We start from the raw sequence: 25,575 nt of genomic DNA, 5'->3' as shown, positions 1-25,575 counted from the left end.
GTTGTTTCCCTGTATTTTCGAAGGCTTTCATGGCCGGAATCACTGGGTTGTTGTAGGGTTTTTCGGGCTATATGGCCATGTTCTAGAGGCATTTTCTCCTTACGTTTTGCCTGCATCTATGGCAAGCATCCTCAGAGGTAGTGAGGTCTATTGGAACTAGGAAAATGGATTTATATATCTGTGAAATGACCAGGGTGGGACAAAGGACTAGCTCCAACAGACAATAGTCCTTTGTCCCACCCTGGACATTTCACAGATATATAAATCCATTTTCCTAGTTCCAACAGACCTCACTACCTCTGAGGATGCTTGCCATAGATGCAGGCGAAACATAAGGAGAGAATGCCTCTAGAACACGGCCATATAGCCCGAAAAAACCTTTAGCAACCCAGTTTTTTCCCCTCTTTTACTGTTGTGCAAATTGCACATTGGTTTTCAATCTCCAAACTTTAAAATATGTCTATTTACAGGCATGGGCAACTTATGCCCTCCAGGTGTTTTGGACTTCAACTCCCGCAATTCCTAACAGTCTACCGGAATTGTGGGAGTTGAAGTCCAAAACACCTGGAGGTCCGAAGTTCGCCCATACCTGATCTATACTGTAGTATTAATGCAATTTGTCTTTAGCTCTCATTGTTCAGTGCAATGGAATCCTGGGAGTTGTAGTTTGGTGAGGCACCAGCAAGCTAAAGATCTTTAACATTACAACTACTATAATTCCACAGCATGGAGCCATGGCAGTTAAAATGGTGCATCAATTCTATAGTAGTGTTCTACTGTCAAACAGCTTTCACAATGAAAAAGTTGTTCTGATTGCTTAGGTGGAATCTCTTTTTTTTGTAATTTGAATCCACTGGTTCATATTGTAGTCTAGAGCTTTCCAACCATTTCATGTTGGGGACACACTTTTTAGACATTCATCATTTTGTGACACAGTTATTCAGCTTTACTAGCAATCTAATCCCTTATAAGAGACGCATACATAAACTGTAATAACAATATGTATGGGGACACAACATAGAATCATAGAATAATAGAGTTGGAAAAGACCGCATGGAGCATCTAGTCCAACCCCTGCCATGCAGGAAAAGCACAATCAAGGTACCCCTGACCTTTCATTTATATTTTTAAAAATATATGATTTATTGCTTATTTCAAATAGACTCAAAAGGTTTCTCATTACATTCACGTAACACACCTACATACCGAAGTTGATACTAATGTATTGCGATAAACAGTTTGGAATGTTCTGTTCTAGTCTCTAAGTTTACTTCAATTTCTACATGACATCCCTTTAGGTATTTAGATATGGCTATCATGTCACCTTTCAGTCTTTTCCAAGCATGAATGTCCGCCCTTTTGGCATAGAGAACTGCCCCTCTTATATTGTCAACAGTCCCATTTTGAGTTCTGCCTTCCCATCACACTCCCACGTGGAAACCTAAGAGCTGGCAATACATTCATTTTACATTCATCACATGGTCAGTATTTTTTTAATTTGTAGAAACAACAACAGCATCCAAAGGTCAAGAGATCCCTTGCCCTGCCCTTACATTAAAGGAGACTGATACCAGTTTAAAACCACTTCTTTCCATGAGATAACATTGTTCTTTTCCAAACCCAATATGATACAAGAGACAGTGCTCCAGGTTAACACAATTTGTTTACATAGAATAATATTGTTCTGCACCAAGTCCCATATGATACAAGAGACTGCTGATGGTTAGACAATGAAACAAGATGGGAAACTTTGATGGTTCCCATCCCACCTGTTTTTAAGTTGGCACCATGGGAGTGAAGCACAATAAGAGGTAGAAGCTCTGAACATGATTGCTGGCCCGTCTTCAGAATTCCCTTCCTTCAAGACATTTCTGCCTCTTTTCAACCCCCGAATATGTGATAAGCTCCATGTTTCTCCATGCTTGAAAAGAGGCTGAAGTGACCTATGAAGGGGAAATTTCTCAATGTAATGAGGTGAGTTGCCAGAGTTCCCTCCTTTCAGGACACTTCTGCCTCTTTTCAACCAAGGAGGGCTACGCATGACAGCCGGAAGTAATTTAACTCATGTGATGAGCTCTCCATGCTTGAAAAAAGGCTGAAGTGTATTATGATGGGAAAATTTCTTAATGTGATCAGGCTGAATAAGGCTTGTCTTTAAGTCCTTTTTCATAGGGCTTGGTTTCCAGACCTTTTGCCAACTTGGTCACTGTCCTTTGAACACATTTCAACTTATAATTGCCCTTGAACTGTGGTGCCCAGAACTGGATGCGGTATTCCAGGTGACCAAACCAGAATACAGTGTAGACTTGATCTGGAGACTATACTCCAATTGATTTGTAACAAAGTAAGCAGCAAGTTTGGGAAACTCCCCTCCCAGAATCCCCAAAACTATGTTGGCTGGGAGAGTCTAGGAGTTGGGATCCATGTTTTGTTGTACACTGGAAAAGTATGTTAAAATTGTTAACGATCAGAAAAGGTGAATAAAATACATTAATATATAATAATCTGCCAGAGTGAGCTTTGATATGACAGGAGTGGCAGTGTAAGAGGGAAGTGGAATCATTGGGTATACATGTAGAGTAGTTCCTAGCAAAAGTCAAACTTAGGTCAGGATAACCATGTGATAAATTTCAACAAGGACTGGGTCCTCACAGATTGGAGGGAATCTCTTGAAATCCTCTAACAACGTAGTGGCTGTCCCGAGGACACAGTAATTCCTCAGCTATAACTAGGTGTTTCCTCTTTGTCCTTAATCCATTGATAACAGCTTGTAGAAGTGTGCCAAGAACTGACCTGCTCTCTACTGCATCCGACTCCTTGATCTGATTTGCACTTTTCTATGACACAGCTGCTATAAGAGCCAATCCGAGATTCAAGTTTGGAGTGGAGTGGGAAATCACAACACAGTATCATATGTAGATTAGCTCTGGCCACTCAATGACATCATGACAGAGGTGGGAGCAACTTCTCATTCACTGAATCACATATTTTTTGTAGGATCCACTAAAAGATCTATGGAATAGGGGTGGGGGTGGGGTAGGTGCTTTGCATTCAGTGGGGATAGTGCTAGGATAGCATTTTACCATGACACCATGAATATATTAGTGGCCATAAATGACAATAATGTAATAATGGAAAAAATAAAAGACTAGGGAGCACAAATGTGTAAGACAAAAATCAATTTTTAGTTTTTTATTTTAAAGATGAAGTATGAGAGTATAGTTTGCCAAAAAACAGTTTACTGTTGAAACTGCTAATGTTCTACTATGATTCGAATATAGTTTATATCTTCAGTAAAATGTACCTGAACCTGACTGAAATGGGGAAACATTCTGGAGAAAACAAACAATTGAATTGATAAACTAAAATGCAAGGATGGTTTGTTGGCTTTGCAACAATATCCCAACTACCATTAGTTGGCTAAGATAAATGTCACATGCTAGCTTTTGAAGCCCATGGCTTCTTTATCAGACAAAAATAGTTTAAGAAGTCAACTAAGGGAAAGAAATTATGGCGAATGATACAGAACAAAACTGTTGTAGAAATGCTGAGAAAAAAATGGAAGCAGGTATACATATAACAGAAGCGGAACGCTGAAAGAATCATATTTTGTCACAAGGGTTTATGTAAAATAATCCACCACATATCATGTTCCAGATGAGCCAGTGCAGCTACGTATCTAGACCTATTCAGAGAATCAGAAGATCATGGAGCTGGAAGAGACCATAAGGGCCATCCGGTCTAATCCACTGCAATGCAGGTGCACACAGTCAAAGCACTCCTGAAAGATGACAGATATTCAGTGGATTGGGGAAGATCCAAGCTGCTGTGTAGAAGAGTGATGGTTCATTGTTCTTGAGTTGATGGAGAAAGGAAATGTATAGTTTCATACTGCATAGTTATGGCTCTATTCTATGAATCCTAGGATTTGTAGTTTGGTGAGGTACTACTCCATCCCTAAACAATGGGGATTTCTTGTCTGAAGTAAAATTCCAATGATAACATGAATTCCTCAATTTCATCTTTAGTTCCCCTCTTCCTCAGGTTGTATGGAAACTCAGATCTCATCCACACAAGCATTATAACCGGGACTCATACTGAGTTCATGCCTGGTTGTCCCTATGATGTTTCTCCACTTCCAGTAATTATTGCCTGGTAAACCGGTTTAATCTGGTTTAGCTCCTCATTATGAAAATTCAGGGGGTGCTCCAGAATTTCTCTGAATTTCAAGAGTGACCTGCAGCTTTAATGCAGTGGACAGATCGCTGTCCACGTAGGGAATCACCCCCATCCTTTTTCCTCTGCACTCACGAAGAGTCCTTATGTCACATTCTTCTTATGTCATAGAACATAGAATCATAGAGTTGGAAAAAACCACAAAAGTCATCAAATCCAACTCCCCACCATCACCACTCCCAGTCAAGTGCAGAGCTTCTGAGAGCTCATGGCTCTTGTGGGTACTATATATCGACATTAATGATTGTGCCCATGGACAAAGGTGGGAGATTAGCTCCCCTCTTCTTTCTGGTCACATAGACATGTCTGCTGATACCAGCATGGCATGCCCACAATGGACAGGACCTTACATGGAACTCTACAGCATCAGTGAGGTGACAGTCCAATAGGACCAATGTGGGTTCAGTCTGTCTTGTTTGTGTAGACTCCAACTTGCTGCCACCATGGGTTCAGGAGGGTGCATTGGTCCACTTTTGGAATCGGTCCAGAGCATTCTGCTCTGGCCTGGTCCCAGATTTACTATTCAGTGTAGATGCGCTGTTAGTCCTTCAAGTTAAAAATAATTCCTTACATCTGAACCATGATAATGAAAGTGGTAGAAATCATAACACGCAGAACCATAGAAAACTACTTCAGCCATTTTTTAAAAAATCTGAAATGAAAAGCGCAACCAAATTAGGAGGTAAAATAATTTAACTGCAGTATCTTCTTCATTTTACACCTTTCTTCCTTTCATTTTTAATAATGTGATAGGGCTTTCTAGAATTGGTATACCAAATACTGGTAAATTGGGGTTGTAACCCACACACTTTGGACTAAGGGATATGGGACAAGGGCAGATGCTTATGGCTTCCTTGGTATTAATTATTGCTGCGATGTACTTCTTGACCATATAAGAAGCAGTCTGTCATAAGGAAGTTCAATATTTGGATTTCCCTTTTCAGTGCATTTTTCTTCCATGAATTGATTCTTTCTAGTTGAATATAGAATACCTTGTGCTGCCAAAGAAATTTCTGATCATTGTTTGTAATCCTAACCTTGTAAATTTACTGTTTGCATCTTATCTTGGCTTATTCACTGTTTGGTCATATCTACCTTTGGACTTGGTAGAATTTTATGTTTCTACAAGATCTGTATTGTAAGGAACAATTTTGTGTACATTGACCAGTGAAGCCTATTGGGGGATTAGTTCTTCTGTTTCTCAGCTGATGACTGACGACAAGCTTTTGGCCCTTCCTACCCTGTGATTCCACATGGTGATTTAAGAATCAAGGAAAAGACAAAAGAAATATTTCCTTTCCCGCTAGTCTGTTACGCAAACAGAATCAAAAGTGAAGTGGATTAGAAGCTTAGTGCAGCCTTCAGGTAAAGCTTGCCATTTTAATCTCCTGCTGACGCCTATTTATCTGCAAAACTCTTTCCCATTTTACCACGTTTCTATTTTTGCACTGACCTTCCCATGCTCCTTTTGGGATCCCATCACAGGACTCTCTTCTCATTGGATGAAGAAGGATTTAGTGAGTACTTAAAACATCAGGAGCGTCTTTGAACAGGCTTCTGCAATTTTAAAACTCAAGAGAGTGAGGGACATTTTCCCAGGAAGCCTTTTGCCAGCTTCCCCCAATAGATGATATTCAGCAAGCCTTAGGAAGTTGGCCACTTGCCTTTGTGTTGTAAAGATTCTGCCTGTTTTCATTTGAAAGAGGGGGAACTCGCAGCAGACCTTGGTTGTTCTTGAGAAGCAGGCCCACCTCTTTTGTTTTAAGATGGGGAACATGGATGGAAAATCTGTTGAGGAACTAAGTGCCACAGAATGCCACCAGTGGTACAAGAAGTTCATGACAGAATGTCCCTCAGGACAACTAACTTTGCATGAATTCAAGCAGTTTTTTGGACTGAAAAACCTGACACCTGCATCAAATGAATATATTGAGCAAATGTTTGAGACATTTGACTTTAATAAGGTAAGCATCCAAAAGAAGTAGATATTATAATAAGATATATGCATAAGTATGTCTGTCTTATACAAATTAATAATGCAAAAGTCTTTTTCTTTACATTTTCTACTTGACACAATAAAATTCACTTCTGTGAAAATAAGTTAGAATAATTCTTTAATTCTAAGTTGCTGGCATTGTGTACATATTTTCAGTGTTCTGTTCTAAATCTGTATGCTCTGTATGTACTGTACATTTAAAGCAAAATGCCTCATTTCAGAAATATTTTGGTTACAATGGATAGGGTGTTCATTTCATTTTTCTGATTTATAAGTAGAGCTTTAAAAATATGTTCACAGTTCTCCAAATCTTCTTTGTTAAATTTATTAATGGTTAATAAAGAAAATGAAATCTCATAATACATATACTGAAAAACATCAGGATTGCTTACTTCAATCTCTCTCTTGTGTGATGTTTTTCTTTGTTTGCGCTGATTTCTAATTACAATAGCCTGTTTTCCAAATGAACACAAATCATGTTTATTTGCAGGACTCTGAAACTATTTTGACCGCAGTCTGATGTGTCTTGGTCACACATGCCCTGAAATGTTGAGAGTACATAACATTCTGCATTTATGGCTTTGCTATCCTGTTTAGGATTACTTCATAATAACTGAAGTGGTGATGAGCCAGATTCAGAACCCTGTAAGGACCTTTCAGGACAAAAAGGCCTGCAAGGATTATGAGGATTTTCTAGATGTGGGATTGTAGGATCAAATTCTACTTTTAAGTAACAAGAGTTTAAATTTAGAATTGATTTGTTGATATCAAAAGAGCACCTTTATCCTCCTCTCGGCTGTGTTCTAGAATGGCTTACCCTGACATACCTTTGGTTGTCAAGTGAGATTGAACTATCCCAAAATCTTTTCAGTGAGTTTTTAGTTTTAATTCATTATTTTTAATGAAATTCTTGCATTGGCAAATTGCTGACAATGAGTTATTAAAATATATTCATGCAGATTAAATGCAGAATTATTAATCATGGCTGGTCTTCAAGATTATTTCATTAGAATAGTAAATTCTGAAAGACGTCTGGGTATTTTTAGCACACGTATGCACCCAACTTATTGTCTCCTGCAGTTAGCTTAGAAACTGAGATTGTCCCATAAACATGTCAGTGGAAACTTTTTGTCTTCAGGGGAAATGCCCTCTTCTGGTTGCAGAAAGCCAGCTCAGCACTTGATGGTACACTAGCTATCTATTTATGGTGATAGCATTGTTGGCTGAAAAATACCCTTTTCCTGAAAGCTTTCACAATGATAGTGGACCAGTTATCAGACGTAACAGAACTCTGCATAACAGTGACCAATTCTATGCGCCAATATTTTGTTGTTTGTGTTTCCAGAAAGCATATTCCTCAATGCCACATGGCAAGAAAATACTCAAAACTTAGAAATTTATTGTGCTTCCTCTCCTCCTTCAACAGTGATATCTTAAAAAACAATCTCCAAGTGTTATTGCTTTTTCTCTTACTGCTCCTTCAGAACCATTGCAGGATTGCAGTGTCTGTGTGCATGAAGACTATGCCGAACACAGCATTTTAGATTGCCCACCCATTCCCTCTCCCAAGACATTGCCCCTGCCTCATTTCATTGTTTGGAACTAACACAAATATAGCATACCATGGTATTATAGCATGGTAGCACTATAGCATTGTTAATAGCACTCTTCCCTCCAACTTTAATCTGAATTATGAGGGGTCTTTAGGACATGCAGCCCCATGCAGGTCTAACACTTGCTTATCTGCCCCAAAACTCTAGTCAGTGGCTTCAGAGGAAAGGGCCAGTCTTTGGAGCTCAGAATTGCCATCATTGTTCACAGAGGCGGCCCTAGGTAATTTTCAACGGTAAGCAAACAGTATTTTGCCCCCCCCCCCCCAACCAATCACTGATATATATTTTCTGTTGGTCGTGGGAGTCTGTGCGCCATATTTGGTTCAATTCCATCATTGGTGGAGTTCAGAATGCTCTTTGATTACAGGTGAACTATACATCCCAGTAACTACAACTCGCATATGTCAAGGTCTATTTTCCCCCAAGAGCGCCCCTGGGCAAAATCAACTATACCGCGAATGCTTACTTTGCGTAATGGGTTGAGCCGCCTCTGATTGTTCATTTCCCCAGTGTGCCCACTAGATCTCACCCAGACCACCCAGAATCAGAATAAAAGTGCAATTGAACTTTTAAATGGCATATCGTGAGCATAAAAGGAGATTATCAACAGAATAGCAATGGCATCATGCAGTAAGCTGCAAACAGGGGCTATATTCCGATGCTGGACTTCTACTTTACCTGCCTCATGCAATTAACTCCTTAGAGTCACAAAAACAGTTGGAACATATCACAAAGCATTTAATGTTTCACTTCAAACCTAAAAAACCCTCACATCTCCCTCTTTCCATCCCCTCAGAATAATGAAAATCCTTTAAATAGCTTAATGAAAATAAAAAGGGGATTTTAGTATTTTCATACCACAGAGATCTATAATAATGGTCCCAAATATTTGGTCCTCCAGGTATTTTGGATAACATTCAAAAGCTGAAAAACCACTAGTTTATGGACCAGGGTTGAGAATCAAGTGACCCTCCAGATTTTGAACCATAGCTCCATGCAGTTCCAGTGAACTGGTAGTGAGAAATGTTAGGAGATGTAGTTCAACAACAAAAGTAGGATGGCATGATTTTCATTTAATAGTATATTCATAACTTGAATGCAATGAAATTATGTACTTCAGGCTCAAAGGTGTCATCCCAGATCCACTATGTTCTTCATCAAGAAAACCAGATGTTCCAAATTTCTAAAATGGCGGAATGCTCCAGGGAACACAACATTGTGTTCCATTTGCCTTCCATTAAAAATTGAGTTTTCCATATTGGCAACTATCCCAATATTTTTCTTTAAACAACCACAAAAGAAAAAAAAACTGCAGATACTATCATTTAATGAGATATCTTCTTTATTTTGCAACCAAGAGAACGTATTTAACTGCTTTTAATTAAAAGCAAAAGCAGTGCAATGCAAACCAAAAGCAATTGTAATGACTGTTCACACTAGAAAAAAGGCTTACAGATTACCTTGTGTACAGATCTTATAATTATAAACTGTTTTTTCCATGGGCAGGTAAAGACTTTTCTGTTCAAGAAGTCATTTGGTTTTTAGAATGTGGCAGCAATTAGAGCATTTAACGAGAAGTGTAGAGTTTTCGTTTTATTACATTTTAATGTCATATTTAATTTGTGTTTTTAAAATAGCAGTTTAGTTTCATTGTTGGTTACCTTTTGAACACACTTTTAAAATGTATTCTGCCTTGGATTCAGCGCTGGGAGAAAGGTAGAATATAAATGAAGCAAAAAAATCACACGAGTCTCTGCTGCACCAATTAAAAAACCCTCTTTTAAAAAGTTTGTCCATTTTAGTAACTGCTTTTATATCCATCAAAAGCAACTGTGAAAGTATTACTGTATTTTTCTAAGTATGGCCAAAATCCAGTTGCTAATCCCAGTTGGAGTAGACTAATTGAATTTGTGGTTTGCACCTTCATCGGCTGATTCAATGAGTGAACTCTTACTAGGTTTATCTATTAACTTTTTGCCTATGAGAATATCATAATCGCATCTACATTTTGGTGTTTCCATTGATATTTCCTTCTTTAAAATCACTCCAGAAATATTTGACCAGAACAATTTTATTAAACGTATTTCTCCTTTCCTGAATAGCATTTCATTTGAAAATAAAAGTGATAACTTTTCCATTTTCGTATACATTGAATAGAAAACTGTATCCATATTATAATTTGCTTATTCTGATAATAGTGTCTGTTTTTACTAAAAAGAACAGCTAGAGAGTGGATACCACAGTTCTTAACAATCATTCCATGTCTCTCTTCTTGTCAGAGCAGTTATCTATGTATTGCATTTGGCACACCAGACTATCTAATTCAAAGTGCTAGTCAAAACATCCATTAGGTAGATAATGTCTGTTAGCTATTAATACAGAAACCAGACTGAGTAAGAATTGGTACAGTATTGCTTTGGCCTGGCATTGAATAATCACAAACCAAACCAATGACCTATATGCAATATGCACCTAGGCTTATTTGTGTGTGTGTGCCTTCATTTTTTTTGCCAATTTATGATGACCCCTATGAATTTAATAGGGTTTTCTTAGTCAAGGGATACTCAGAGGGGGTTTACGATTCCCTTCCTCTGCACCATAGCCTACACCATCACATAGAGGTAAATCCCACATAGTTCAATTGGACATACATATATTTGAATCTGATGCTATAATTTATGAATGTGATCAACTATAAATCATAAACTTAATCCTTTTGTTGTTATGTTTAACATAAATATAAGGTTATTTCATCTTTGCTATTTTAGCAATGGACTTTATTACTAAATATATTTGTATATAAATAAATTTCATGTATAAGTGAAGGGCAGATTTTGGGGCTAAAATGGTGGCTTTTGTTATGACCCAGGGATAAGTCAATGGTCATTCTAAGAGAGTCACTCCTGGCCACTTTCCCACCTGGGCATTTAAAAAGGCCCTTTTCCTTCTACTCTTGGAGTTCCTTTGAAAGGAAGTGCCAAAGAGCCGCCGTTTTCCCACTAGGCAATAAATGGCTTGAAACAGCACCATGGTGGAAAAAGTAGAATGAGTTGGTGCTTCTTTTAGAGTCTCCTGGGATGAACTAAGTTCTTGCCTTTTTCCACTCTACTCAGAGAAGGGGATGGTTCCTTTTTTGATAAGAGTTAAGGGGCAGTACTTACATTGACGAGTCAACCCAGGGTTTTAGGGTTAAATGTTTGGCAAAACAAATAAGAGTGATACATGAGTGTATAGAGCAATTTAGCAATCATCTGGGATTGAAAGTATTAAGGAATCAGCAAACATGCATGAGAACTCCTCTGCTTGCATTCATCATTTTCTCAGCCCATGCCTGTGAATCCTTGACATGTACATAAACACTGAAATCAATAGGACATAAATGATATAACCAGATATAGGATGATCCCATTATTTGGAGAGAAATTACTATAGGAATTTTGATAGTGTTAGAAAGCTGATCACAATGTGTTGTCGAAGGTTTTCATGGCCGGAATCACTGGGTTGTTGTAAGTTTTTTGGGCTGTATGGTAATGTTCCAGCAGCATTCTCTCCTGACATTTTTCCTGCATCTACAGCAAAAATCCTTAGAAGTTGTGACAGACAGATGCTGGCAAAACATCAGGAGAGAATGTTTCTGGAACATTACCATACAGCCCAAAAAACTTACAGCAACCCAGTGATCACAGTTTGTTTTCTGTTTTTGCTTATGACTTAATAATGGCTGACACCAGATGAAATCAGTGTAAGAAAACAACCACTCCCTCAGTGGAAATATTTCCTCATGCAGTGACGCCTGCCCACTGATTCTTTCTTGCGATTAAACTTTTACACTATGCTTCCATTGCAAGACACAGCAGTTTAATTATTCCATTGCCTAGCATTCAGAGGAAATAAATAAATCTAATCTTCCACTCATGACATCGGAGAGCTAATCGTCAGCTTTGCCATTGACATTTAGAGTTCCCAGATCTTTTAAGCTCCTAAGGACCTGACTACAGCAAATATCTCATCTAAAGCAGAACTCAAGTTTCTTAACAAGAAGTATCAAGATCAGACATAATAACAATGACCAGTGACCTCTTGGTTCATCCCACATAGAATCAACCTATTCAATCAATTATTGCATGGTGAATCACTACATAGTTAAATCCAACTGATTCAACAGGTCTGCTCTAGTTAAGACAAACAACAGAATGTAAGCCATACATGATAACAGAAATACAATTAGAGGCACAAGTAACACACAAACTGAGATACAGAAATATTTATGTTAACATTATTTGTATATTTCATAATAATAATAATTTTATTTCTTGCCTGCCTCTCCTTGTGGCTCGAGGCAGGTTACAACATAGCCAAAAACACATAATCATCATAAACATTCTATATTTATTTCTCAGTTCTTGTGGGTTTTTTCGGGCTATATGGCCATGTTCTAGAGGCATTTCTCCTGACGTTTCGCCTGCATCTATGGCAAGCATCCTCAGAGGTGAGGTCACCTCTGAGGATGCTTGCCATAGATGCAGGCGAAACGTCAGGAGAAATGCCTCTAGAACATGGCCATATAGCCCGAAAAAACCCACAAGAACTGAGTGATTCCAGCCATGAAAGCCTTCGACAATACATTCTATATTTATGCTTCTTATTACATTTATATCCTGCCTTCCTCCCACAATGGGACATAATCTCATACATTTTAATGGTATTTAATTCCAAAGGAAAAAAAAATGCAGCCTTAGGTTTCTGTTCATGAATGTTTTAATTTATGCCTTTAAAGACCCTCAAGAAGGAATGTAAATGACATGCCAGTCAAAAAAGAGGATGCACGAAATACATTCTTGTATTGGAATTCAGAGAACTATTTAAGCCCAACCAAAATTGTGCTTCGTTAGAATGGGCCAAAAGTCATAAACAAGTTTTAATATGTAATAATGCCTTTTAAAAAAATTTAGCATACCATAGCACCCTATACAGTAAATTATATACAATACTGAAGCATCATATACAGTATACAGGACGTTCTCAAGTTGCAAACAAGATAGGTTCTATAGGTTTGTTCTTAAATTGAATTTGTTTGTAAGTCGGAACAAATACATTTTGAAGTGTAACTCCAGCCAAATATACTGTATCTATATATCACCTTTGAATAGCATAGGGAAGGGTTAACACCCTTGTGGTGATTGTTTTGCTGTCTGTGCCCCTCACTTTCTGTTTCTGTGATAATTGAATTTTGAAAAAATTGGCTTGTTGTAAAAACAAGGATTGGTGAGAAAGCTTCAATGGAAACACCTTTCCCCCATGATAGCTCTTTCAAGAGTGAATTTCCCTTGTGAGGGGTAGACTTCTCTCACTTGCTGTTGTCTCACCCTGTTCTTAACTATGAGTCATTTGTAAGTCAGATGTTTGTAACTTGAGGAATGTTACAAACGTCACAAATTTACATTACTTGTGAAAAATCCGATCTTGTAAATTGAAAATGGAAAAAAAATATTGAATTGTATGTCGGACCCCCCCCCCCCCCGGTGGCTTTTGGCCCACCCTGTATATATGAGAGTGTGTGCGTGTGCGTGTTTCTCTTTCACTGCAACGTTGGTAAGAAGGACTAGTGCTTGAACAACAAAATTTAAAGGCATTTTTGAGTGCATGAGACTACCTCCATGTTTCTCTGAATCTTAACCTTGATAACCAAATCAACACACCGGAAATCCAGAACGGTAATTGGGTTCAACATTGTTAAGACCTAATCTGGTTTTAGAATACACCATCTATAGAAGAAAGCAGATTAGCTGTTTCTGAACTTAAGGGCAATTGGTTGAGTTGATGCAGGTGAACATGATCAGCTTTTATATACGTTTATATTTGAAACAAAGGAAGAATTACAAATATGCTTTTGTTTCTGTGATACCAATCATGTAAAATCTGCATATTTTGAGCAGTCTGCACCATGCAGGTAGCTGCCACATATCTGTCTGTTTATATTATATGCAAACATACAATAATCCTGATATGTAACACCACCTTGAAAGTCCTGGCCGAGGCACAATCTCTTTAGGTAACATAGCAACAAGAGTTAAGGATATAATACCAAAACAAAATTAAATGCAAAGATAAAGACAGAAATAAAAACGTGAAGACTCAAGTAGAGATAAAGCAAAAAAAAAAAAAAAAAAAGGTTTAACATAACACCACTTGATGAATTTTGAATGTTACTGTGATACTTCTTTTTTTAAAGATATGTTTAACATTAGTACCTGTCAAATCAATTTAAAAGGTATGTTCACTAGGTGTCTCCCTGTATACGCTATTTCGTGGTGGAAGACTTAATCTGAAAACATAAATAAGTTCTACAATCCCTATTTTTTTTTAAAGGTTAGTAACGGTGAAAAGTTTTCAGATGATACTTGAGGAGATCTGTAGATTCCATAAATGTATTTCTTATATTGGATACCTTTTAAATTAGTTTTAATTTCAGTTTTTCAGCATCTGTTTTTGGAACTGTGACAAACAATAAGCATAGTTTTTGAGAACCATGGTATTAGAAATCCTCTAACCACTCACTGGGAAGTAAGCCCCATTCAGGGGTGTCATTGGGGTGCTGTGGAGGGTGCAGATCCCTCCAGGTGATATCATAAAAGGGGGCGACATGAAATGCAAGGATGAGAACAGTAGCTAAGACAGAAGGAAAAGCAGCCAAGTAATGCTAAACGGCCATCTTTGCCCACAGTGCTAGATTTACCATTGTGCTTAGGTGTATTTAGGCACAGGACCCTTTGGCCAGGGGGGCCTATCTTCTTGCCAAAGATTTTTTTAGGCTGGATTCTGCTTATGTGGTGCAATGTTATATTTGAAGTCATTCTGTTTCAGTGGCATTCCAGACATGATAGAGTTGATAGTCTATGAGAGTGTAGTCTTACTGGGCCAACCTCCTTCAGGTCCCAAGTAAGGGGTCACACAACTTAGCTAGCACAGGGCCTTAGGGCCCTTCTACACATGCTGTAAAACTCAAAAGGAACCAAGCTAGGGGGGGCGGGGGCAGCTAAATGATGTTTAGCCAGTGCGGAAGGGTTTGGGTTAAGAGCTAAAAAGCACGTTTTAAAAAGGTGTGCCTATAACCCGATTCCCCCTAAGAAAGCACACCTTTGCATGATTGTATATTCCTGCGGTCATGCAAAACATATGTTTTCCTTCCCCTCCTCCTGTGTAGGCTTCTCCCGCACACGTGCACTTTTAAAACCCACCAAAATAGCTGATTGGGCTTTCAAACAGATAAACAGGTGGTCTGCTCTCCAACTTGATCTGCTATAAAGGAAGGCTGTGAGAATGGTGGGTCACTATATCCTGGGACTGACAGGTCTGTGTGTGGATCTGCTGTCAGGTCCCAGGATTTTTTGTCTTAGATTTAAAACACAGATTTTGTCACTGTGTGGAAGCACCCTCATTTGTCCTAAATCCGGCATTATTTGCCCCTTGGCTCACTAAAGGATGACAGGGAGAGCTCTGTCCTTTTCTTCTTGACTGGATTCTTCACCGTGATTCATAAAGGTGCTTCCCTGCTTTTTCTTCCTTTGACATCATCATCATTCTTTGGATAACAAAAAATCACATTCTCTCCAGTTTCACTTTTCAGCTTCTTTCCCCCACTTGCTATACACTCAATGGCTCTCCCAGCAGGTAAAATGACTTTCAACAGTATACCAAAGCACATGCTTCTGTGTGACATGCTTTGATTTTTTAAAAGTTAGATATGAGCTTAATTTGCAGTTTGGATTGCTGAGAGATCCATTTCCTGCTGCTGAGATTGTATATTTTTCTTAGTACTAACACTGATACATAAATCAACATTTTGGATCTTTCTCTGCTCTTTCCCTGTTCCTTTGTGGGCTTGCTATGTGTCACTGCAGCTCCTGTTTGTGCTCTGGTCTCTGGGCAGCATCAGGAGCATGGAATGAGGTGCTCTATGTGCGCGCATATGTGTGCGTGCACACATGTGTATGTGCATGTCTGTGTGCATGTGCAGAATCTCAGGATACAGGAAGTCTGGGGCATACAGATACTTGAAGATTCTAGTATTTTAACTACAATATTGTGGCATAGTGTGGTATGGAAGGAGGTGACGCTGAGTTACTACACTAGGTGACACCAACTCTAGTGATACCACTGACCCAGTTAAATCCATTGAGACCTAGTTATGAGTATTACTGCTAGCCTTATATCCATTTTTAAAAGAACGATTTGTTACACACACACTTATGTTTGAGATACAGGTTTTTTTTGTTGTGTCAGGAGCGACTTGAGAAACTACAAGTTGCTTCTGGTGTGAGAGAATTGGCCATCTGCAAGGACATTGCCCAGGAGACACCCGGATGATTTGACGTTTTTTTATCATCCTTCTGGGAGTCTTCTCTCATATCTCCACATGCGGAGCTTGAGCTGATAGAGGGAGCTCATCCGCCTCTCCCCGGATTCGAACCTGCAACCTGTGGGTCTTCAGTTCTGCCGGCACAGGGGTTTAACCCACTGCGCCACCGGGGGGTCCTGAGATACAGTGTTCTCTCACTTATCGTGGGTGTTCCGTTCCAGGACCACCCACGATAAGTAAAAATCCATGAAGTAGGGATGCTATATTAATGGTAATATTTATATATTATTTTAGTATATGTATAAGAAGTGCGTATGCACAGTCCAGCCCTCGCGCTTCCTTACCCGCCTCTGGAGCCACACAGGCAGCAGCAGGCCAGGGAGGCAGACCTTCCCCACTGCGCCTTAGGTTGCCATTCCACTGGGGTCCGCGGAGGCCAGGGAGGCAGGCAGGTGCCCTCGGGATGGGCCTGGAGAAGGAGTGGCTGCACAAGCACTCCAAGTCATGGGAGGGCAAGCAGAGCTGGTGGAGGGAGTCCCGGCTCATACACCAGCCTTCCTTTCTGAGGCCTTTTGTAATGTAAATATTTTATTAATATTTATTTTAAAAGTCTGCAGAACAGCGAGTCTGCGTAAAGTGAACTGCGAATTAGCAAGGGAACACACTAATATTGAGGTTATAGAAAATATAATCAATGAGCCTATGAAAAGGCTCGTTTCCACCATCTACACAATTCTTCTTCCCATGTAAAGAGATACAGTAATAAAACTAAATAAATAATAAAAGTACCACAAGCTGATTTATGAATTGTTAATCTGTTTGTTCTGAGGCACCACAGATAAGCATGCAATTTCATTCTCATTGTACCACCATTGCAGATGAATTTGTTATGTTATAGTCTCCAAGTGTGCATTCCAGCAAGTGTGATTGATTTTGATAAACCCTACTGATTTTTTTATATTTCATATAAAATATATTTCATGTATTGAATGTATACCTTTTGTTGCAGGATAGATACAAAAGCATTCAGAAAGTGTACTGTTGCTCATTTATCCTACCTAAGTGTTGTTCCTATTTCAATAGGATGGTTACATTGACTTCATGGAGTATGTAGCTGCTCTAAGCTTGGTCCTGAAGGGAAAAGTGGAACAGAAACTGAGGTGGTACTTCAAACTCTATGATGTGGATGGAAATGGATGCATTGACAGAGATGAGTTGCTAAACATCATTAAGGTGAGTTATTTTTCTCAGAGTCTTCCTTAGTCAATGGTTATGCTAATAGCATTTGGTAAATATAAGTGGAAAATCCTAGAAGGAAACTGTCCTTGACCTTTTTCATCCATGATAGTCAGAAAAGCACTTTAGTTTATCAGTTCCATATTATGGCTGATGTCCTACATCTAGGTGAAAGAACATTATGTTCCACCCACACAGTTCTATGTTCATCCCTTGATTAAGCCCCCCTTTTTTGAACCCCATCCAAAACCTCCTACTATCACACCTGTCAAACCACAAGAAGGTTGCTGCTTACTGGTAGGGAGGGGCAAGAGCAAGAAGACAATTCAGATGTTAACAAACTGGTTTAGCTCTGCTTAGAGGGGAAGGAAATAGAAGTGCACTCGTAGATGGAATGTATTTCCCCATCCCTTCTTTAAATCAACTGAATTGCCTCCTCATTTTATCTCCTCCGCTCTCCTTCTTCCTCCGCTGTTAAGCAGCAGTAGTGATCTCTCCCAAGGCTTGGATGTTTTGCTGAAGGCAATATCATAGTACTTTTCATTCCATCCAAAAATAGCATTTTGGCCATTATTTTTACAATGCCATACCAGAATCCTATTAATGCACCATGTGGATTGCTGGGATTCTGCAACTAAGATTAGGAGAGGACAATACACAGTCTGATATGCTTGGGACCAGAAGTGTTTTGGATTTTAGAACTTTTGGATTTTGGAAAACCTGATTTGCATATATGGACCTAATGAGATAACATATTAAAATCAACCCACCCACCCACCCCAAGAGGAGGCTGACCTAATCTTGCCCAGAAGGGAGTTCCATAGCCAGGGGGCAATCACTGAGAAGGTCCTCTCTCTTGTCCCTACCAAACGTGTCTGTGATGGTGGTGGGACCGAGAGCAGGGCTACCCCAGAAGATCTTATTCTTAGTAGTGGGTTGTAAAGGGAGACGTGTTTGGACATGTAAACTGGGCCAGGACCCTTTAAGGCTTTATAGGTCAAATCCAGCATTTTGAATTATACATAAAATCAATTTATATATAAGTATACAGGCAGTCCCCAAGTTATGAATAAGATAGGTTCTGTATTCTTAAGCTGAATTTGTATGTAATTTAGAACAGGTACATTTTAAAGTGTAACTCCAGCTGCGCAATCGATGAAAAAACTGTTTCAAAACTCATTACAAAATTAGGGGGCACGGACATTTCGTTTCTAAAGTGTTTCTAAAGTCTCGTTAGTGAGAATTTCATTACTATAATGAAAGTTTAAAAAGTGTTACTTTTTCATTATAGTAATTGTGCTAGTGGAGAAACTTCAGGGGCACCTTTCTCCCTCATTTTATAGTTATTGGGGTGAAACTTGCTACATTGATAGGACACTGTTAGCCCATCAAGTTTCAGAATGTTTCACTTATCCACGAAGTTTTCAATTTTTTTTAGAAACAAGTTTTAAAAAATACTATAGGAGCTAGCTCCTTGAATTTTCCATTCAATGACACAAGATAACAGGGGATCATTCCCCCAACTTTCAGAAATATTCATACATCTACTGATTTTAGGGATTTTTTAAAAAAGTTTTGACAAAACTTGAACGTCTTTCATATTAATCATGAGAACTTTCATTTAGGGATTTCTTCCTAGACCAGCACAGAGATTTACTTAGTAGAAGTTTTAGTCAGTCCTTCTCTTTGCAGATTCAACAGTTTATTGGAACTCTGGCTGGCTGCAGCTATGGAGGGGCAAGTCTCTCCCCTATTCTGATTGGGGCTTTCTGATGCTAAGCAGAATTCTGGGAAGTGTAGTTTAGGACAGGGCCTTTTGAATTCTCTGGCATAGAGCTCCTCACCTTCCCAAACTACATTTGCCAGACTTCTGTGCTTTCTCAGTCTCTTTCTCAGTGAACTCTGCTTTCTCCCTGCTGGTTCCCTCTCCTAATGGTGAGAGGCCGTTAATTTAAAGAGGAATGGCAGACTTTTTGGCTTTGCTTTGCTTGCTTGTGCTGAAAATGAAACACATTGGGAGGGTTCTGAGATTTCCAAAATTCAAACGAAAAAGTAGTGGGTAAGTTTTTGGCGCAGGCCACGCCTACTGTCGGTTGCATAGCCCTAACAGTAGGGGTGTGTGTCTTTGGGTAGCATAGGGAAGGGTTAACACCCCTATGGTGTTTGTTTTGCTGTCTGTGCCCCTGTTCAGAAGGGATTACTTCACTTTCTATCCCTGTGATAATTGGATTTTGAAAAAAATGGCTTGCTGTGGAAACAAGCATTGGTGATAAAGCTTAAGTGGAAGCTCCTTTTTCTCAAAACTCTTCCAGGAGTTAATTTCCTTTCTGATGAGCAGATTTCTCTTACTTCCTGTTGTCTCACCCCTGTTCTTAACTATGAGTAGTTTGTAAGTCAGATGTTTGTAACTCAGGAACTGCCCGTATACGAGATTTCAGATTTCTGAATTCTGGATAAGGGATGCTCAACTGGTATGACAGAAAACGATTTTGTTGGTTCCACAATGTCTGTTGAAGTCAAAACAGAATCTAGAATAGAAATGTTGATGCTCCTTTTGAACTCTGGTGCACAGTGTGGCATATATTATAATGTGCCATGATTTTAAAATTTTAGAATCAGAAATTAGTTTTTGATTCCAGTTGGAAAAAGCCACTTGAGAAATGTGTTGATTTGTTTTTCAGAAAAGAAGTCTTCGTTTTTTTATACACAAATTGCCTTAATCTGAAATAAGCTCATTGAATGTTCTCCATTTTAATTTCTTGCAGGCGATTCGCACCATTAATCCATGCAATGAAATCATGTCAGCTGAGGAATTCACGAACATGGTGTTTGATAAAATTGATATAAATGGAGATGGTAAGGATAAAATTGAGGTTTTATCTTAATTATTGTTCTTATGTGCCTTCAAGTCATTGATAGTGGGAAATATTTACATTCCATCATGGAAACTTATGCTAAGGTTTCCAAATAGCATCAGTGTGTCGTACAGGAAATCCAAACAAAGTTCAATAAATTGACAGTTTTCAGTTGATTGAGAACCATCCCAATTAATGAAAGATCCAGCAATTCAACAGGAAAAAGGAGAGGTTCTTTGGGAAAATGAAACTGTCCTGCTCAATCAATTTGTTTAGTCAATGTGAATAGAAGAATTTAGGTGTCAAATATGATAATTCAGCAATTGGGTAGAGGAATGTAAATTCAGAATTTAAAAGAAAGATGATGAATTGGTCAGACTGGATATACTGAAGATCTATTTAGGTGGATCAACCATTGTAACATCCTATGTGTGTATGACACATATGCGAATATGACTTTTAGAAGTGTGATTGCAAAAAAAGGGGGGGGGAGGGGGGAATATTAAAGGAGGGAAGAAGAGAGTATATAGGTTTTGAACATATGAGCTGACCATATTTCTCAAAATATGTTTTCTTGAAGTTGGCATCTAGGAAATGCATGCTTATGAATAGCTAAAGCAGATATTTTCTGATCATAGCACCATAAGTGGGAAATATTTATCTTTCCAATGTTAAAATGCAAATCTTAAGACAATGGTAAGAGCACACAAAAACCAACTAATGGTCAAATGGGGCACCTATGTCCCAAGGATATAGGTGAAAAAATATGTGTGTCTATATATACATTACTATACAAAATTTTTGCTTTGTAATATTTTCAGTCAAAAAGGGGTAGTCACTCAGTCATTGAACATGCATATATCATCATATCATACAGGGAAACATGATCAGTAATGTCAACATTTACCTGAAGTGGTCGATTTCTTTCTAAATAGTTTTAATCATTAGATCTTGGATTAAGATCTAGTGAAGGGGCAAATTTCAACAAACCCCTATGTTGATGGGCTACTGCTCTTCACATTTGTCACCATTGGTTATGATAGCTAACCATCTCATCAGACAGGGTCATTTTAGCATCCTAGGATGCTTCCACCCTATCTGGAGGACTGATGGGCTCACTGCACATCAGGTGATCCCAGAAGCCCAGTGAAGAGGGGTGCTTCGCCAGGACTTGATGATGAGGTTGCAAGTCTGAATGGATTTACAGTCCAATAATATCTGAAAGACTGCATGATTTAAATTCACAGATTTTCAATTCATTGGACACTAAACAAAATACTTGAGATTTTTGAAAAACAAGCTCAGACTTTGGAAAAAAAATGGCACACAAGCTCTAAAACATACATGGACACCTTGTGGCCCTCCAAGTATTGTTGGACTGCAACTCCCATCCTCTACCATTGCTTATGCTGATTATGGCAGAAGAACATTGCAGTCCTATAACATTTGAGGACTATACATTGTTCAATCCTAACCTAGAAATGGCTACTTGGATTTCCATTACCTGAATTATGCATGAAACCAAATGCTCCTTCTTACTTTAGGCTTTGTAGAAACAAAATTCTTGTGTGTGTTTCTTTAGGTGAGCTATCTCTGGAGGAGTTCATGGATGGTGTGCAGAAAGATGAGGTTCTACTTGAGATTCTCACCCGTAGCCTGGACCTGACACACATTGTTCGAATGATTCAAAATGACGGGAAGAATCCTGATGAAGGAGGGACAGCACAAGCTGCTCAATAGACCATTTGTTCTTGTTTTCTGAATATTCATTTTTTTGTTTTTTAAGAAAGAGAAATCTAAATAAAATGCAATAATAATATTAAAATTAGGGATACACTTTGGAGGGGTGTTTTAAAATGTCAGGTTAAAGATAACAAGCACAGTTTTTTAAGAGAAGTTTTGCTTCTTGTGAACACTATGAATGATGGCTGTTTCTGACATTTTATGAAAGTTTCGGTGTTGTCTAAGAGGTAAATACAACTTTTTGTGCTTCTGCTAGCCGGAAGTAAATGGAAAAGGGAGGAGATGCTTGGCTGTCAAGTCTCTCCAAAAGCAGTATTAATGGGGGAGGTGAGTTTGAGGGAATTCTTTGAATGCTACCACAAGAATCCCTGTGCCATCATGGCTGCCTCCGAATGTTGCTCATTCTGGTGATTCGCTGGTGAAAGGGAAGATTGTGGTAGGCTGGAAATTAAAACATTAACGAAACACTCACGCTTGCTCTCCCTGTTAGCCTCAACGCTCAATTACAGCCCATCATTATCCTCAGCTACTTCCTGACAGCCCGTACCTGGTTCCACAAAGTCAGATGCCAAAGACTCATTGATGTAAATTGATATATAGCCTGTGGTATAGCCTTTTAAAGGGTCTATGTTAGACATATATATGAATAACCCACATAAAAGTAGTTATGGACAGTAGTGGAACTGTCATTGGCAAGAGGAAGCCTGGAAAATACAATTTAACCACATGTCATTATTACCTTCATAGATTAAAAAACCAAAATAATTTGCATAAATATTGATCAGAATGGTCTTGTGTTGAGTAATGTGAGATTTTGCAAGTTGTGATGTTTCAGAGAAATTATCATTCACTTGTTGCAGAAATTTTCAGAATTCAAGAATTTGGAATTAAAAATGCATACAGGAATACCTCAGTTAACAAAGGTTCTGGCAAATAAGCTTCTTATGACAAGGTTTTTTTTATATATATCTCTGATTTTTTCCTTATTGTATAAATAGCTGGAAAGTTTTTTTTCTCTAAGTAACATCAACATTCAGAAAACTTGTACAAGGTTATCAAATGTGCATTAATCAACTGGAAACTGTGACTCTGACTCTCTTATGACATTCAGAGACATGGAAGCCATGTGCAGAACTAACAGTGTAACAGCTTTATATGTCACTGCCAGAGTAACTTTCTGAGCATTTGTAGCAGGATTCTGAAAAGCTGACTTGCGTTGAGTTTTACATGTGGTCACGTCTATGTGACAATATGGCTGAAAGTCTTTGGCACAAAATAAATCAAAATTGCTATTTAATATGTTGGAAGATTATAAGAATTGGCTGAAAATCCATCATTTCACAAAAACACCAAACAACCAAATCTGTATGTATGAGTGTTTGGGAATAACATATATTTGTGAATGGAAAATGTGATTCTTCAAGTAACAGATGTAACCATAAATGATGCAACAATGTTTTTTTTAAATGTCTTAGCATTTTCAGTCTTGTCAAGCAACTGCTTAAGAATCATGTGAACATGGATACAATTTATAGAAATTATGCTGTAAACGTGTGCATTAGTAAAGAACATATGCCCCAAAGCCAGAGTTAAAGTATGATAGAAATGATAGCAACCCTTGCTATTTTTTCTTCATTGTTATGTGTCCAGCATGTGCCTTTAAATGTGTATCAGACTATCTGCACAAGCCTCTTGATGTTGCGTGAAGAATCTATTAAGTGCAATGGTGACATATTGTGGCTCAAAAAGTGTTCCTCAAATATCTCCTTTCCATTAGAGAGAAGCATAATTTTTTTGAGCACTGTATGCAGTCTTTCCTTGTTAGTTTGGCGAGGTTTCTTCTGGCACCCAATTATCTTGTCAGTTGCTTTGGTGTCCAACTGACAAGAGACTAATGGGAGAATTTTGGTTCAAGTGCTTTATGTTATAGATAGTTATACCTGTCACTTTGATCACTAATTTCCACCAATTTTCATAATAGCTGGAATCTTTCCTTACAAGTGATTACGTTGTAGAGAACTCGATAACATAGTGTTTTATCATTATCAGCAACTAGCCTAGCTATTACCAAAAAGAAAACAGAAGGCTTCTCTTGGAAGGAAGGAAGGAAAGAAGGAAGGGACAGAAAGAGAGAGAAAGAGAGAAAAGGAAAGCACTTGTAAAACTGACAAATTTGACTTCTAAAATTCTGGTATATTATTTCACCAACAGAGTAACAAAGTGTTTTAGGCTTATTATGGTGAATTAGTGGAAGTCGATGATAGGAAAATAGAAGATTTTAAACTCTGAATTAGAAGATTTGAAAACATTTCATGGGAAAGTTCTTTTTGGTACACTGATTGCAGGTGTTCTAGAAAATGCAAAGACTAGTTGCCTTCTCTGCCTCACTGATGAAATTGGATAACATATTGCATTGTTATTCACTGCTCGTTATCCATGTGGATGTAATATTTTGTGGGAATTCTACTGATTTTTTAAAAACTTTGTATTAATACTTGATGCCCACTTTTATTACTGCAGGGATGATGGAATGTAGGATTGCATTCATCTGATCGGACAGCTAGTTATACTATGTACTTCCAGATAGGTTTGTCAGATTAAATAAAGGTCAGGGCACCTACCCTTTTAGTGATGGTATAGAAGATGGAAATCCGTTATGGAAAGGGGCCGTGCTCCTAATTCACCTGGAAACTAGGAATGGAAACTGTAAATAGCAATTGTCTTGGCTGTTTTCCATTGCACATCAGATGTTTCCAAACTCTTCTTTGATTTTCTGTATATATTTCTTTTCAAATGGAAGATTTTATGTTTTATACGTTGGATTGTACAGTGCGATTAATTAAAGATAGTATTTTACTTATCTTGTTTGAATTTCTCAGATCTGTCCAAGGTATTTTTGCGGCCTGAAGCAAAGGGCAACATAGCCCCTCTGTTCCTCACTTAGCTCCTATGTACAAAAGGCAACCAAATGACCAGTTCAGTTTTAATTCAACACTTGTGGCACTAGTGGAGCCCCTGGTGGCGCGGTGGGTTAAACCGCTGAGCTGCTGAACTTGCATACCGAACGAAAGGTTGCAGGTTCAAATCCAGGGAGCAGCATGAGCTCCCACTGTTGGCTCCAGCTTCTGCCAACCTAGCAGTTAGAAAACATGCAAATGTGAGCAGATCAATAGGTACAACTCCGGTGGGAAGGTAACAGTGCTCTATGCAGTTATACCAGCCACATGACCTTGGAAGTGTCTATGTACAATGCCAGCTCTTCGGCTTTGAAATAGAGATGAGCACCAACCCCCAGAGCCAGACACAACTGGACTTACTGTCAGGGGAAAACCTTTAACTTTACTTAGTGGCATGACATTATCAGAGGAAGAAAACTGGTTCTGTCTAGATGTTTTGCAGTGCAATTTACATCAATCCAGATCAGCATGACTCAGAGTTTTGGGGCATTCTTCAACATATCATAAGGACAAACAATAGCAAAGCCTCTCATGCAAGAAACATAGATATTTTTGATGGCTGCTCTGAAGCTAGGAGCCT

General features: G+C 38.6%; 1 protein-coding gene across 1 annotated transcript; it reads left to right on the top strand.

The window, feature by feature from the left end:
* Positions 1–3,210: 3,210 nt before the first annotated feature.
* Positions 3,211–24,898, top strand: GUCA1A (guanylate cyclase activator 1A). The gene is made up of 4 exons (XM_060772820.2): positions 3,211–6,200; positions 17,288–17,437; positions 20,206–20,296; positions 21,878–24,898. Exons 1-4 carry the CDS (start codon positions 6,003–6,005, stop codon positions 22,033–22,035), a joined length of 597 nt encoding a protein of 198 aa, XP_060628803.1. The 5' UTR covers positions 3,211–6,002; the 3' UTR covers positions 22,036–24,898.
* Positions 24,899–25,575: the final 677 nt, after the last annotated feature.

Source organism: Anolis sagrei, chromosome 4 (assembly GCF_037176765.1).
Source record: "Anolis sagrei isolate rAnoSag1 chromosome 4, rAnoSag1.mat, whole genome shotgun sequence".
In the NCBI taxonomy this organism is placed as follows: Eukaryota; Metazoa; Chordata; class Lepidosauria; order Squamata; family Dactyloidae; genus Anolis; species Anolis sagrei.
The sequence above is the reverse complement of the archived record's forward strand: the minus strand, read 5'-3'. Positions and strand labels throughout refer to the sequence as shown.